This window comes from Natrix helvetica (assembly GCF_964273705.1).
Source record: "Natrix helvetica genome assembly, chromosome: 6".
Lineage (NCBI taxonomy): Eukaryota > Metazoa > Chordata > Lepidosauria > Squamata > Natricidae > Natrix > Natrix helvetica.
This window is the reverse complement of record NC_138553.1, coordinates 60,005,674-60,023,330: the sequence shown is the minus strand read 5'-3', so window position 1 is coordinate 60,023,330 and position 17,657 is coordinate 60,005,674. Positions and strand designations below refer to the sequence as shown.

Below are 17,657 nucleotides of genomic sequence, written 5' to 3'. Positions count from 1 at the left end.
CAAAGGAGATCACTGTTTATTTTTGAAAGGACTGGCATAGTCATACACCACTTTGTATCAAGGCTGCAGCTGTGGAGATGGTCAATAGTGTTAAGTATCTGGGAGTTCAGATAACTAACAGTCTGATTTGGTCTCTTCATACTTTATCTTCAGTGAAGCATGCAAACCAGTGTTTGCATTTTCTGCATCAGATGAGGAGAGCACATCTTTCTCCTTCTGTCTTGGCCACTTTTTACAGATTGAGGGCGTTTTAACAAACTGCACCACTTTTTGGTTTGGTGGCAGTTTGGTGGCAGATAGAAGGTCCATACAGAAAGTGGTAAGGACAGCTGAGAAGATTATAGGCAGCTCACTTCCCGATATTCAGGATACTGCTTATAAAGGCTATGTGCTTAGAGCTCAAAGTATTGTTAGAGACCTCACACACAAGCTTCATGGTCTGTTTCTGTTCTGAGGAGGTTTCAAATTATCTACAGCAGGATTACTAGATTCTGTAACAGCTTTGTTCCTTATGCCATCTGTCTTGTAAACTCACAGGGGTTTTTTTGGGCCAAGTATGTGTATATATTCAAACTAGATTGTGATGTTTCTCTATGCCATATAAGTGTGTGTATATGGGAATATGCATAATGGTTATCTTTTGAGAGTTGAATGCAACAAAATTTCATTTTAATGTATGCTGATTAGTATACATTTAAAGTGACAATAAAGTTTTTATTCTATTCTATTTTATCTACTGTAGAGCCTACATATCAAAACACTGTTAGATGTCAAAATCCTTTAATGAAATTCCATAGCAATTATTCAAAAGTATTGTGTTCCTGCACACGCATATACCAACCAATAAGGCTATAATTCATGCTAAGCCATAGTTTGTTTTAGCTACCGTTTTTTTTATGGACAAATACAACAGACTGGATCATCCAAAATGCAAAAATAATGATCCTGGTTTATAAACAATAATGATGGGCTCACACATTGTTCTAAACCACAAACAAACAGATCCTGTTGCAGTTTAACAAAATATGTCATGTCAGAAAATAAACAGAACTATATAACACACATTGCTATAATTATAAAAAAGAGCAATTGAGATACTGGATGGATCTATCTACCAATCTAAATTATAATGTGGTTTGTTTGGTTAGGGTAGAGCACTATGTGAATAGTTTATAATATTTATACTTTATACTATTTTATATTATTTATACTTTATACTATTTATACTTTATACTATTTTATACTATTTATACTTTATACTATTATATTTTATAAAACTATTTATAATTCAACACAACATATGAAGCTAAGCAAAATCACCAATATAATGTATTTATGTCACAGTTTCTCCTCTTTGATACATAAGATTTACAGAAATAATTCTTGGGGAGAAATTTGATATACTTGGTAACATATTGTAATACAATAACAGCCTATAGGCAGTTTACATTGAAAACTGCTTCCTCCCCCTCCCTCAAAATAAAAAGGAACAGTAGCTTTGCTGTTTTGTACATACTTACTTCTGATGAGATTACCATCACTGCCATTTCCCCAGATGGGCTGGCCTTGTGTATCTGCTTGTATGTTTTGATTACATAAATGTTCTGGTCCTCTTAGCACTCCTATAGCTGTTTTGTCTTCATCCTTGTTTTCTAAGAACCACAAAACATTTAAGTATAGTTAACATTTTCTTTTTCCATTTCAAATTTACTTCAAGAATTTCCAACAGGATCAACATTTTTTAAAAATGATGGTTTAACTTTAAAGTCATGTTTTTAACATGTTTGCAATTACCATTTGTCTTTCAAAACTCTAAGAAATTCCAATGTAAAGCACATCTTATAATCCATGTGACACAAAGGATACAAAACTTTGCCACATTGTGTAATATACTAAATGGCAATACAAATCAGAGTCCATGCATCCTTAGTATTAGTCCTTTATTTCAAAATTCAGATTTTAGTCTAACAAAAATGAATCCAGATAAACAACCTACGCGTGCCATAGGTTCGCCATCACTGGTATAGGGTTTCCTGCCTAGGCAGGGGGTTGGACTAGAAGACCTGCAAGGTCCCTTCCAACTCTACTATTGTATTGTATTGTATTGTATTGTATTGTATTGTATTGTATTGTATTGTATTATTGTATTGTATTTACTGTGATAAATGAGTTTCAACATTAGTTGACAGATAAACCTTTAGTAATTTATAATTGATATACTCTACAAAGAATAGTTTTTCACCAAAATTCAAGCTACTAGTTGTTGAGAAACTCAACAGATCTATAGTCTATCCACAATCACGTCCTACACACAATCTTTTTCCCATAAGCAATGCAAAAGAAATTTGAAATACTATAAATTAGTTGATATACTATGTTTGACTATGGAAAGACAGGAGTCAATTTACATCAATAGAAGAGAAATTAAAAGCATTCTAAATGAGTAAGTTGAAACAGTTTAGCATCACATTCCATTAGAAAAAGGAGTCTGCACTAAAAGACAAACTGTTTAATAGTATATTCCAGCAGAGGAGAGAAAATTTATTCACAGGAGAAGTTGTATATACAATCTATAAAAGAAGAATGGATTTACAAGATTTAGTGGAAAACTTTTGATCTGATTTTATTTTTTTATTTAAATTTTTAATCCTGCCTTTGTTATTTTTATAAATATCTCAATACACTTTCCTCCTATTTACCCCACAACAACCCTGTGAAGCGAAAGACTGACCCAAAATCAACCCAACCAATTTTCATGTCAACAATAAGACTATAACTCACAGTCTCCTGTTTCTTTTTTATTATTATTAATTTTTTAATATTAAATATATAAATTCAATGTCTCTATATAAACAGTGTGTTGTCTGAGTATACAGTTGCTTTTGACAAATAGTAATAATAACAATATTCATAACAATAATAATCACATAGTAATAATAATATTTGTTTATCTATTTTAGAAAGTCTTCAATAAAGTCAATCATTTCCTTATGCTTTTAAGTTTCTAACTTCTGTTTCTGCTAGTTAGCCATTGATTAAAAAAAATCTCATGTTAAAAAGTATTTAATTTCTTCCTTCTCCTTAATTTTGAATGTTAGTCTATCCATTTCTGCACATTCTTTTTTTTTATATCGTTTTCATGTGATCTCTTCATTTTTCCATTGTTGTGCAAACACAATTCTAGATGTAGTTAACACATGTAAAATTAAATATGTATTCCTTTTATTATATTTTTCTGGCAGAATATCCAACAAAAGTATTTCTGTGTTACGGTGTTGCTTTACTATTTTTTTCCAACCATGTATGTATTTTTGTCCAATATTTTGTCCAATATTTTTTGCCTTTGGACATATCCACCACATGTAATAGTACAAACCCAGTATCTGATTACATTTTCAACACTTAGCGGACATATTCTTAAACATCTTTTCCAATCTTGTGGGTGAAAAATGCCATCTATAAAGAAACAAAAATACTTTCACAGACACTATATTAGAGATGCACTGATACAGGTCTGGAATAAAATTAGAGAAAAACATTACATGAAAATACTGACATGGCTTTCCACTATGGAAGCCATGGCACATCCCAATACGCTAGATCTATCGAAAATGGTTAGATATAGTGAAATTTTAGACAGCCAAGGGAATTTGAAAACAAATCAAGAATTAAAGGAGCAAAATATAAATATAGATTGGTGGCCATATCTCCAACTACAATCGAGATACAAAAAAGATGTAAAAGAATATGGAATATACACAGAATTACAACAAATAGATAAAATTTTAATTGGCCTGGAAAATAAACTCATAACGAAAATTTACAAATATTTATTAGCAGTAACATTAGAAGAAGAAAAAGTTAAAGGTTGCATGATAGCGTGGGCCAAAAACTTTGGTTACAACATAGATCTAGTGGATTGGGAAAGAATTTGGAACACAAATTATAAAATAACATATTTAAAGAAAATATGTACAAAATGTTTTATCGTTGGCATTTACCACCAGCAAGATTGGCTAAAATGTACCCAAACATGAAACCGACCTGCTGGAAGTGTAAAAAAGTACAAGGGACTTTTTATCACATATGGTGGACCTGCCCAGAAACACAAAAATATTGGACAAAAATCTGGAAATGGGTGCAAGAAATTACAGGAGAACAGATAAAATACAAACCCGAAATCTTTCTGCTGGGAATAATCAAAGGAAAATATACCAAAAAAATTAAATACATATTAACACATCTACTAACTACAGCTAGAATAGCATTTGCCCAATGCTGGAAACAAAATAATGCCCCCTCGGACGAATTAGTGTTAAAAAAAACTTTGGATTGTGCAGAGATGGATAAATTAACACTGAAATTAAAAGATAAAGAAGAGTCGGAATATTATGAAATTTGGAACAATTGGTACAAATGGCTGCAAAACAAGAAAATTAATTAAGCCAAAAAACAATATATATAAATATATATAGAACTGTGTATAAAGGTGTGTAAATATAGAAGCGAAATGTTATATACATGTACAGATATGATGATATAACAATGTTGATATAATGACTGTAATGTGTTGTAGAAGGGGAAAAAATCTGCTAAAAAAAAGAAAATGACCATTGGCTTACCTGAAGGGTCCTTTTCTGTACACCGCGGGAGAGTCCAAGCAATGGGTTAATTCAGTCTGCTTGCCCTTAGGACTGAGGAACTATTTTTCCTTTAGCCACACCTCCTCCTGGTGTGCTCAATCCCCCAGAATTCTTAGAAAGAGTCAGTTCGTGCGGACGGAGCGAAGCGTCCAAGATGATGTACTGTTGACACGAAGAACCCGAATCCCGGCCTTGAGAGCCAGGGTGGGTTGGACTCTCCCGCGGTGTACAGAAAAGGACCCTTCAGGTAAGCCAATGGTCATTTTCCTGTACACCGCTTGGAGAGTCCAAGCAATGGGACATACCCAAGTTATTGTCCATCTGGGCGGGCAGAAGAAGGCTCCCGGGATTCGGTCTCTGACACAACCGCCTGGAGCACACGCCTGCCGAAGGACGCCTCAGCCGAGGCGAAAATGTCCAATTTATAGTGTCACACAAATGGAGAAGGAGAGGACCACGTAGCGGCCCTGCAGATGTCCAGGATCGAGGCCTGGGTGGCCCAGGCCGCGGAGGTGGCAGCACTTCGTGTGGAGTGTGCAGTGATGCCGCGCGGAACGGCCTTGGATTGACTTTCATAGGTAGTCGCAATGCAGGCACGAAGCCACCTGCCAATTGTGGAGGAAGAGACCTTCTTCCCTAGGGAACCAGGCTGGAAGGAGAGGAAAAGAGCCTCTGACTTCCTGAATTCCGCAGTACGAGCGATGTAGACCTTCAGGGCCCTCCTGACATCAAGATTGTGCCAGGATCGCTCTCTGGGATGCGACGGATGAGGACAAAAATTTGGCAACACAATGTCTTGCGCTCTATGGAACCATGAGTTCACTTTGGGGGTAAAGGTCGGGTCCAGCCTCAAAATGACCCTGTCAGGGTGGATGACGCACAGATCCTGGCGAACAGAAAGAGCCGCCAGTTCCGAAATCCGGCGAGCTGACGTGATGGCAATCAAGAAGGCCGTCTTCAGCGTCAGGAATCGAAGAGAAGTAGTGCGTAGAGGCTCGAATGGAGGGCCAGAGAGGGCCCGCAGGACCACGGACAGCTGCCAAGTGGGGTAGCGATGAACGGTGGGAGGGCGAAGGTTAGAGGCGCCCTTGAGGAAAAGGCGCACCTTCGGAATTTTGCTGAGAGGCAAAAGGTGGTCGCCCGACCAGACGGTGGACAAGGCCGCCACTTGGCGTCGAAGGGTGTTCGGGGCCAGGCCTTTGTTGAGCCCCGCTTGAAGGAAGTCAAGTACTCTGGAAACAGGCGCGGTCGTCGGCTCGATGAGCAGCTCCTCACACCACTTGGCGAAGGCGGCCCAGGACGCATCATAAATTCTGGTGGTTGAAGGGCGTCTCGCCGCCTGAATGGTGTTCACTACCTCCTCCGACAGGCCTTGGCCTTTTATTTGGTCCCCCTCAAGTGCCAGACGGCCAACTGGAGCCACTGGGGCTCTGGATGAATCACGGCCCCCTGGCTGAGGGAGATCTGGTCCGGAGGAATGCGCCACGGAGGAGACACCGACAGGTGGACAAGGTCGGCGAACCACGACCTGCGGGGCCAATGCGGGGCCACGAGGAGGACCTCCGCTCCCTCTGCGATGACTTTGGAGATGAATTGAGGAAGGAGAGGCAGGGGAGGGAAGGCATACAGTAGCTCGCGGGGCCACTTGCAACGCAGTGCATCTGTCCCCTCCGCCCCCGGGGTGAAGAACCAGGAGTAGAAGCGGTCGAGCTGCTTGTTGTCCCTGGACGCAAACAGGTCTACGGCCGGAGTCCCGAATCTGTCGGACATCTGGTGGAACAGGCGAGGGTCCAGTTTCCACTCCGCAGGATCTATGGTCGTCCTGCTCAACCAGTCTGCCTGTGTGTTGTCCACTCCGGAGATATGGTCGGAGCGGAGGGATTCCAGATGGCGCTCCGCCCAGCGGCCCAGGGACTCCGCCTCTCTCATCAGTGCTCTGGATCTGGTGCCGCCCTGGCGGTTGATGTGGGCCTTGGTGGCCACATTGTCCGTCATCAGAAGCACATGTTGACGATGGATGGACCGGCTGAAATGGCGCAGGGCCAGGCGAGCAGCTCTCAGTTCCAGCAGGTTGATGCTGTAGCTGGTTTCTACTTGGGACCACTTGCCCTGGACAACCAGGGACTCCATGTGGGCTCCCCAGCCGGAGAGGCTGGCCTCTGTGGTGATGATCAACCTCTCGGGCTCCTTGAATAGGTGGCCCTTGAGGATGGCCGGAGAAACCCACCAGCGGAGAGACCTCTTCACGTCCGGCGTAACTCGAATCGGCCTGGTAGAGTTGCTCCTGGATGCCCTCTGGTGCGGCAGCAGCAGCCACTGAAGAGCCCTGGAATGCAGGCGTGCCCACGGCACGATGGAAATGCAGGAGATCATTTTTCCCAGCAGCTGCGACAGAAGGACCACTGGAGCCTGCCTCAAGCTCATCACCTTGTGGGTCATGGACCTTAGACCGGCCAACCTGTCTCGGGAGAGGAAAACCCTGCACAAGTTGGTATCTATCACCGCCCCCAGGTGTACAAGTCTGTTTGTTGGAGTGAGATGGCTCTTCTCTATGTTTAGAGTGAAGCCGTGATTTCTGAGGGATCTCATAGTGGTTTGGAGATCCCGCAGGGCCTGCTGCCTGGACGACGACTGGATAAGGATGTCATCCAGGTAGCACTGGAGCCTTATGGGCCTGCGTCTTAGCTGGGCCGCCACTACCGCCAGCACTTTGGTAAACGTCCGAGGAGCGGACGAGAGGCCGAATGGGAGAGCTTTGTACTGGAAGTGGCGACCCGCATAATAGAAGCGCAGGAACTTCCTGTGCTGAGGACGGATGGGGATGTGGAGGTATGCCTCTTTGAGATCTATAGATGTGAGTAGATCTCCCTGTCGAATCCCCGCCAGAATGGTCTGCAGTGACTGCATCTTGAACCTCCGGTAGGCGATATGCCTGTTGAGGTTTTTGAGGTCCAAGATGGCTCTCCACCCCCCCGAGTTCTTTGGCACCAGGAAGAGGATGGAGTAAAACCCCCTCCCCTCTTCGCCCTGGGGAACTGGTTCCACGGCCCTGATGTCTAGGAGATGACTGACCTCCTGGTCCATACGCTCCCTCTTTTGGGGGCAGGATGGGACAGGGCACCGGATGAAGGTCCGGGGGGGGAGGGACAGGAACTCCAGAGAGAGGCCTTCCCTGACTATCTGCAGAACCCAAGCGTCCTCGGTGTTCTGGGCCCAATGGGAGGCAAACAGCTGGAGGCGACCCCCGATGGGCGCCGAGCCCGGGCAGTCACTTTGACTTACGGAACGGCCTGTTGGAGGCCCCACCGCGGTTATACTTGCGGAAGCCGAACTGCTGCCTGCCTCTGTCCCGAAAGGGCGCCCTGTCCTGGGATCTGTCGCCCTGCTGACCGAAGGACCTATTGGAGGGAGAGAAGGAAGAGGCAGAGGTGGAAGGCTCGGAGGCACGAAAGGACTGCCTCCTAGAATAGGGAGCGGTCTTACGTTCCTGCTTTTTGTTTAGAGAAGGGAGGATCTTCCTCTTGTCCTTGGACTCGATGAGGAGAGGATCCAGGGACTCGCCAAATAATTTGGACCCCTTAAAGGGGGCGGAAGCCAGTTTCCACTTGTTTTTCTGGTCCGCTTGCCAATGTCGGAGCCAGATCAGCCGGCGAGAAGTTATATTAGAGCCGAGTGCCCTGGAGGCAAATTTAGTGGCATTAAGGGATGCATCAGCGGCATACTGGGAGGCCGCGATTATTTTGGACACATCCTGGTGGAGGCGGACGTCTCCCGCCGGGAGCTTGGTTAGGAGCTCGCGCAGCCAGATCACAGAGGCCCTATTGAAAAAGGAAGTGGATGAAGCGGCCCTGATGGCCCAGGCAGCCGCCAGGTGGGTTTTGTGGCACGCCCTTTCCGCCTTCTTGTCCTCCGCCTTAAGGCCTTCCAGGAGGTCGGCCGGTAGGGAGGAGTTGGAGGTGAGTGCAGCGATGGGCGGGTCGACAGTGGGAAGGGCCAGAAGGTCCTCCAGCACTGGCTCCATAGTATAAAGCTTCCTATCTACCCCACTGGGAGAGGACTGCGTGGCTGGCTGAGCCCACTGGCGCTGGATTAGGTCGAGAAACAGCCCCGGGACCGGAACCAGCTCTTGTTGGGGTGCTGGGACATCAAACATGACCGCATTGGGATTAGCCGGAGTGGCATCTGCCGCCGGCGCGGTCAGTTTGGGCTTGATCCCCACCCTGGTGGCAGCCTTGACCTTGTGAAGGACAGATTTGAAAAGGCTGGGCTTGAACAGACCCGCAAAGGCGGGCGCTTCAGGGGAGAGGTCCTCGTCGTCCGACAGACCTAGCACCTCCGGGTCAGGGTCCTCAATGGCAGAGGCCTCGCTGACCACCGAGGATTCCAGGGAAGGATGGCGAGCACGCTTGCTTGGAGGGGGAACTACCTGATCGGGTTTGGGACCCCTAGGGGCCACTGCAGTGGGACTCTTAAATTTCATGGCCTCCGTGATGCCCTTGGCAATGGCACGGGCCATTAATTCCTGCATGCAGGGAGATAACTCCTCAGAGTCAGAATCAGGATCCAAGCCCTCCTCTAGGGGGGGTGAAGCCCCCTGCATATCATCTATGCTAGCATCCCCAGGGAGAGGAGCCTGCTCACAGGCCCAAGAGGGTGCCGGGGAAGCCGGCTCTACAAATGACCTATTTGGGGATAGGTCCTGGGACTCCACCTCCTCGGCGAGGACCATCTGGAGATCCTCACGGGAAGGAGGGATTCCTGAGAGGGACTGCTCCCTGTCTGCCTGGCGTCTGGCCTTCTCAAACTGCTTGTCAAGGGCCCGCTGGCGCCTTTCCGCATCCTTGGCCTCAGCCACAGAAGGGGTTCTGGAACGCTGTTTCCCAGAGCTACCCCCACCACTCTTGCCCGCACCCCCACTCCCCGATGAGGAGGAACCCTTGCTAGGGGCCTGCGAGAGGCTCGGCCTAGTATCTTGGGAATCGGGGGGACTGGGCAGGTCCATAGTCAATGACCACACAAGATGGAGCAAGGCTATGATAAGGCAGAAGGAGAGAGAGAGACTGGTTGCTGCAAGGGGAAACAAAACGAAAGGATTCGTTAAAATTGCCATATGCACAGTAATTGAATCAATACGTATGAAATTATCCCATGCTTAATACCAGTCGGAGGCCCAGGGGTAGGATTGGGGCCTGCACCGAGGTGCAAGGCTCCGCAGGAGAAGCAGGGAGGAGAATGACTATAAAAAGCTTTGGCCTGCGCTTACTTAGGCCTCCTCCCTGAGCCGGTATGATGACCGTTGGAATGGCACAGGAACCAGCGCCGCTCGCAAAAATAGACAAAAGGCGAAGGTGGCGATCCTAGCCCGAGAAACCCTTGCTAGGCCCTGCCACCTCCAGCGGTCTCCTTAACGAGGCTGATGCAAAATGGCGGCCATGGCTGGGCGCGCTTATTTTCACGCCTAAAATGGCCGCCGCAACAGCGTGGGGCTAAGGGAGAGCGAGGAGCGAACGCGCCTTGAATGGCGACGATCGCCCACTCCTCCCTGCGGCAGAGGTCCTCTAGCAGGCCGGGAACGAAAAATACTTCGTTTAAAACAACAAACGGGGGGCCTGGGGACGTAGGAGCCTCGCCGCTGCAGCCGCGCCGTTTTAAACGACAAGCGGCAGGCCTCCAAAGCCGTCCCATGAGGATCGGCTGAGGGGCACCCCCCACCACCTTCCAGCTTACCTCCTGGCCTTCAAATGCAATTTCTGCTGGAGAGAAGCGCAGCAATGAAGAGAGAAACGTCTCACAAGGTTGGGGAATGTTAGGAAAAGAAATAAAACGCAAATAGAGAGTCCAAGCCAAAAAAAGGATTAATTTAGCTCAGAGCTCTAACTAATTACGTCCAAACGGGCTGACTGAGGAAGAATTCTGGGGGATTGAGCACACCAAGAGGAGGTGTGGCTAAAGGAAAAATAGTTCCTCAGTCCTAAGGGCAAGCAGACTGAATTAACCCATTGCTTGGACTCTCCAAGCGGTGTACAGGAAAAATGCCATCTATAAAACATTTTATATAAATTTTCTTTGTATGCAGTTGACATTATTAGTTTATAATTCCTATCTCACAATTTCTGCCACTTATCTAACTCTATAGTATATACCCCAAAATTTTGCCCCCTAATATCATTGTTTCCTTTATTTACTCTTCTTCCATTTTAATGCTCAGTAGATATTTATACATTTTTAGAATTAGTTTTTCATTTGTCCCTGTTAATATCTGATCCAGTTCTGTTGGTTCTTTATAAAAAACATACATTTTAGCATCATTCTCATATCTTTGATTGTATTTGCATATGTAGTCACCATGCCAAATCAATCCCTTGACTATTCAGTTTTTGCTTTGCTTTAAGTTCCCCTTTTTCATTCAAAATGTCCTTATATCTTGTAATGTTTTCTGTATTAACAACAGTCAGATGTATCAGTGCCTCCATCATGTAGGGCCAGACTGGTATTTTCAAATAGCGTTTTTCTATTATTTTTGCCCACAAACTGTATTAGTAAATTTAAAAAGAATAAACAGCAATGATTCACAATACCAAAATAATCCAAAATCCCCAGTCACTTTTAGTCACTTCCCACATTTAGAATATTAGAATATTACCAAGATACTTTCACCAAAGGGTCCTTCCACCCAGCCCCCAGATACCAATGGGAATGTCTTTTGTAATCCACAAAGTCAGTCTATAAATTAGTCCAAAAAGCTTCTTTAAAAACATCTGTTATTTCTTCTTCTTTTAGCAAATAATATTTGTAATCCACAAGGACCCACCAAATCCTTAATATTTTATAAACCAGTGTCTTGTAGATCAAAAAACCTTCCACTTAATCTCAAATTAAATCCATACTGTTTCCCAACTTCAAACTGCTCAGCATATTTATAATCCACAAAGGTTCAGAAAGTTACCATGTTTGTTGGTAACATAGAAAAGAAGATGCAGACAGGAGTAAGGTTGTGATGGGAATGCACCCACTCAGAGCATTGTTCGGGGCTCCCTTTTATTGTCAAACTTCTCAGAATAGTAAAAGTTCATTGGACAGAAAATCCACTTGGCAACTATTGATTGGCTTACAGATACAAGCTTTCCTCATGGACACCTCATGGACACTTCATAATATAGATACCTGACTCTCTACTTAGTTAATATTTTGCTGCATGGAATGTGATGTCTACGTGTCTTTCTTGTAAGCAAAAGGACTAAGAGGAAGGAATGTGGATTTTGACTGATTTAATCAGCGTGGTTTGCCAACTACTGATTAACCAATTAACCCCACACATGTTCAAAAAGTTTCAATGTTTTCACTGTCTGTTTCCAAATGTCCAGTACAAACAATTTGCAGGTATTACTTGTAACAAACACAATCTTATCAGCCATAGACAATCAAGGTCCTTTCACTTTCCTGACATCCTTCCCCGCCAGTAAATGTTGCCCTTACTCTGTTTCTCTACTTTTGCTTCTGGGTCTCTGAAATGTCCAAATCTTCTTTTTTAAAAAAAATGTTCCGAAAGTCAAAGTTTCAATTTAAATATATTCTAATACTTTTTAGCTCAATTAGAATTGCTAAAACAACCAGTCCAGTTTTCCTAGCTTTAAAATTGATTTATCTCAAAAAATTATCTTCTCCCTTTTCCGGATCTGTCAGCAGCTCAGTCTTAATTGCTGCTGTTCTTGAGGAGTGGGAGAAGACTCTACCTCCTCCTCTTTGTGTCCCACTTTCAATAGAATAATATTATAGGAGAAAATTCCTCAACAGAAGTTTGAAAGATCTCACCCAGATCAGTCACACTGTTGTCAAATCATTTTCTTGTTTCTTCTTCATTCGGGCTGTCACAGTCTCGGTCTAGCACATAATGGCCATCTTTTTCTCGTGCTGGTTTTTAGACGTTTCTCCTGATTAAACAAGGCTGTTGCGGTCTCCTTGTGATTGACAGAGTGTCCCCTCTGACTTCATCATGGCCCTGAAGGATCTCCTGGCAGGCAGATTTTGGCAGGATTTCAGAGAGCCCTGTGAATCCACACCATTTCGCTATGAAGTCAGCTCCGCCTCTCCTCACAGTCTCCTGATTTCTAATCTGGTGCCTTAACCATTAAACCTGTCCCTCTGCTGCATGTAGCATCTTCCCATCAAGTACCTCATCAGCCTGCCAAGAGAAGGTGCACTAAAGGGAGTGAAATGAGTGTGAATGGGAATTGATTATTGAAACTGTTTAAATAAAGCAGATTATTTTATTACTTACGTTTTGTATTTAAGATCTCATATCAACTGTTGCATATGAACCCAAACCTTTCAACTTTGATCCCTGAATGAACTACCCCCTACATCTCAAAGTTAAAAGAGCATTCAAGATAGACAGCAGTAATTTTGTCATAGAAACATATTCTGCAAGTTTGTCCTTTCCTATTTCCCAGCCATTATTTGCAAAGTTTAGCATGCTCCTATGTTTACACTTCAGAAATTAATTGGTAACAGAAGAATTCAAGGAGCTGAAATTCACACTCACAGAATCCAGATTAAAGAAAACTACCCTATACTACTTGAGAGTAACTCACACAAAAATCATGAGACATTGGTCCTGATACAGGCAATACCAAGATACCCTGAGACATCAAAATACTCTAGTAAGAATGTTCATCTTGATCTGGGTAAGTTCATAGTCAATATGACAGCCAAAATTCAGCTATGATATTCCTTGTCACTGGTGTTACTTTTAATGATAGAGGCCATTTAGACCATTAAGGCCAATACTAAATGCAATAGCCCAAATTAAAGTATCTGTCAGGGTTCCAAATAGCATCCAAAATTAAATCGGAGTCCAAGGCAAAGTATTGCTCAAAGTTCCAATTTATTAAGAGAGCCATGTTGGCATATCTGGGAAAACCTGAATCTGAAAGCTTCCTGGTTTTCCCCACCCAGTTGAAAGTTCAGGATCTTGCCCCCACAACCACATGATCAATATTCCACTGCAATGCTGGCAGTTCCACCCATCCAGTTCCGGTCAGGTGCAGAGGTGTAGAGACAAAGGATGACCTTGGATTTTAGAAAAGGATTTTATTTTGGCTACATAGCATTTAACTCCATACCATCCACCCTCCCATTTTCCCACAATAGAAACAGCATAGTAGAATAATAAAAAGTGTGGCAGGCCAAAGGGAATATGGCTGCATGGCTGACAATTGGCCTCTCCTCAGAAGAAAACCTCTCCCTGAAAAGAAATAACGTAGGGGTTAACATAACAGAATTAACCACCTCTCCCCCCCCCCACCCGGGGCACCCTTTGGCTTATCAGGAAACTTATCATGGAATTGTTTTACTAACTTATCAGCTTTTAGGTTCCAGCTTTTTACCCAAGTAGCTTGGACAAAGGGTACCCCTTCCAATGCACTAAATATTGTAAGTGACCCCTATACAGCCTGGAATCTAAGATTTTTTTCACCTCATAATGTGTTTCTCCTTCTATCACTATAGGAGGGGGGGGGAGGCTGGGTGAACGGTCTTATGCTGTACCCAATTACTGGTTTCAATAAGCTACAATGAAATACTGAGTAAATTTTCCCTAGCACTCTGGGTAGACAGAGTTGAACTATAACTGGGTTAATTATCTTCACTATTGGGAATGGACCTAGAAATTTTGGGCCAAATTTCTTACTAGACATTCTTAATCTTATGTATTTGGTAGATACAAAAACTTTGTCCCCCACACGAAATGGGGGTTGGATCGAGCAGTGTTTATCAGCTTACTTCTTGTAGGCTTCTGCCGCTTCCACTAGAGCTTTTTTCATATTTTCTGATCCTTTCTTTAGCGTGTCCATCCATTCAGTCAGAGACATGGAGGAGGGAGATTCCCTAGGCAGCTCAGGCATGGGAACAAATTCCATGCCACTGGTAATTTGGAAAGGAGTTAATCCAGTGCTGCTGTGGACCGCATTGTTGTACGCTACTTCGGCGAAGGGTAGCAAGTCCAACCAGTTGTCTTGCTGATAGTCCACATAACACCGGATGTATTGTTCCACTATCGCATTGGCCCTTTCCGCTGCTCTGTTTGTGCTTGGATGACACACTGAGCTCAGTCCTTGTGTGGACCCAATGGACCTCAGGAACTTTCTCCAGAACGTGGCAGTGAACTGAACTCCGCAGTCTGAAATGATCCTCCTGGGCACTCCGTGCAGGTGGTAAATGTGTTTCACAAACATTTTCATTAATTTCTTTGCGAACAGCAATCCTGAGCAAGCAATGAAATGTGCCTGCTGAAAAACAAATCAATAACTGTCCAGATTACTCTATTCCCATTGCTGTCTGGGAGCTCAACGATGAAGTCCATTGCGATCTCTTCCCATGGTCGGCTAGGGCTGGCCACCCATTGTAGTAGTCCAGGAGGCTTCCCTGGCTGTATTTACATTGTTGCACAAGTAGTACAGCTTTTTATGTAATCTTCCACTTCCAATTTCATCTTTGGCCACCAAAATTGGTGCCTGGCAAGGTGGAGCGTTTTTAGGAATCCAAAGTGGCCTCCTAGTTTCGCATGACTTCGCTGTAGAACCTCCAGCCTCAACCCCGCAGGAATGCAAAGTTTGCATCCCTTCGAGGCTAAACCATCTTTCATCGATAGAATGTCCTTGTTATTGTTGAACCACAGGTCTGCTGGGGGAGATGATTTCATCGCTGTCGTCAGCTTATCATGGCTTCGGGTGGTGACTTGGGCCCCCTTTTGGTGGGAAGAAGAAAGGATGGGGTGAACCACTTCTTCCTTCTTACTATCAAACTGCGGTTTTCTTGACAAGGCATCCACCAACAAGTTCTTCCCTGCAGGTATGTGTTTCAGTTCGAATGTGAACCTTCGGAAGTATTGTGCCCACCTGACCGCATATGCTTCTTTCTCCCAAATAGCCCCCCTCTTTCAATTGTGGTGAGTTTTTTGGAGACGTAAGCGCATGGCAAGAGGTGCCCTTCTTTATTCTTTTGCAGTAGCACAGCCGCTACCGCTACATCACTGGCATCAGTCTGGATTATGAATTGCTGTTCTGGGTTGGGGTGTTACAGTATGGGCTCTTGGGCAAAGAGCTGTTTTAATTTCTCGAATGCTTTTTGACAGTCCATTGTCCACTTTAGGGGTTGGTTTGCTTTTGACTTTGTCGGGGAAGGCAAATAGTTAATAGTTCAGTCAATGGGAGGGCAATCTCCACAAAAGCCAAAATGAACTGCCTATAGAAATTGGCAAATCCAAGAAAGCTCAGTAGCTGTCTGTGAGTACTTGGAGTTTTCCAGTCTAACACAGCTTTCACTTTTCCTGGACCATCTCTATCCCCTAGTTGGAGATGCGATAGCCAAGGTAATCTAGTGAGGTTTTATGGAACTCACACTTCGATAACTGCATATAGCTTGGCGGTTAGAAGTTTTTCCAGGACTTCACATGTTCTTCCAGGGTTTCAGAGAAGACCAAGTTGTCATTGAGATAAACGAGCACTCTGCAGTACAGGTGCTCATGTAGCACCTCATTTATATACTGCACGAAGACTGCGGGTGCTCCTTGTAGCCCAAATGGCATGACTTTGAATTGAAAGCTGTCAAGGGGGCAGTTAAAAGCGGTCTTCCATTTATCTCCATGATTTGTATGCGGTAATAGGCCTCTCTCAAGTCCAGCTTGGTGAAGACCTTGCCTTTAGCCAAGTGGTTCAACATATCTTTCATGGGGAGGAGGGGATAAGTGTTCTTCACGCATACGGTGTTCAAACCCCGCAGTCCAATACAGAGATGAACCCCGCCATCTTTCTTTTCGCACTGGAGCCTTTTCACTTTGCAGGTTCAATAAAGCCCCGCTTCAAATTGATGTTAATATACTTCCTCAATTCAACCATCTCCTTGGGAGTCATGGAGTACATTTTGGGCTTTGGTAGGGTAGCCCCAGGTATGAATGTTATTGTGCAATCTGTGGGCCGATGAGGGGGAAGATAGTTGCAATCTTCCTCACTGAACACCCCCCCCCCAAGTCCCAGTAGTCTTTTGGTACTTGTTGGATCCCTGGGGGTTTTGCGTCTACTGCAGGTGCTGCAAGTGTTAGGCGGCCTGGGCTATTGGGTACAACCATCCCCAGGTGGCCCTTTGGTTCCACCGGTGGTAGTGGCCCAAAACCAATAATCAATTTCTTAACACCATCCTCCCACTTCATTGTAGGTGCCCACTTGTTCAGCCATGCAAGTCCCACGATAATTGATTCCTGCACTCTTGGAGCTACGATGAATCTGATGAATTCATAGTAGCTCCAAGAATGCAGGAATCTGACAGTATCTGACAAATGGATATCTAGCTCTTGCTTGAACACATCTAATGAAAAGCAATCATCCTATCTCTCAATATGATGTATCCAATAAACATGTTCTTTGAGTAATCTACCTGCCTCAGAGTTCTGCTTTTGATGTGTGTGTTACTTCGATGGATGTCTAATATAGAAAATGAAGTTGTAGGTTTGATATTCAGGAAAAAATTATGTCATTGCTGCACAGATACAGTATTAATCACCTCAACTGCAGTTATATACCTGAAACCATATGATGAATCTGCAGACCATTTAACATCTTAAGTTCTCCAAATGAAGTTTATTTATTTATTATTATGGTTTGTCACAGGGTCAGTCAGATATTCAGATTAGATTTGGCATTTTTGTCCACCTATCAAGTCCTTCCTAAGGAGCTGGGACAGGCAGATGTGGATGTTTGATGGTATTATAGGTATCATACCAGGATGTAAGCCACTCTAAGTAAAGCTGTCTTTTGTGATTGACTGATGGTAAATTTGTCAGTGCTGGTAGTTTCCAAATGGTTGCTCCAATTGTTTTGGGATTGCATCCAAGATGCCTATTACTACTGGTAGTACTTTTACTTTCTTTTGTCACCATCATCCTATTTCTATTATTATTTATTACTAATTATTACAAAAAGGTTTCTTTCAGTATGTAAGGAGCAAGAAGAAAGTCCAGGA

General features: G+C 44.1%; 1 protein-coding gene across 4 annotated transcripts in view; it reads right to left on the bottom strand.

Annotated features, from left to right (window-relative positions):
- The window catches only part of MDFIC (MyoD family inhibitor domain containing), a 202,655-nt gene that overhangs the window by 163,412 nt on the left and 21,586 nt on the right, over window positions 1-17,657 (bottom strand). For all 4 annotated transcript variants that reach the window (XM_081957345.1, XM_081957348.1, XM_081957347.1 and 1 more), the window contains one exon: window positions 1,521-1,652. In XM_081957345.1, the coding sequence (XP_081813471.1) occupies window positions 1,521-1,652 (132 nt within the window). The remainder of the gene's footprint in view (window positions 1-1,520; window positions 1,653-17,657) is intronic.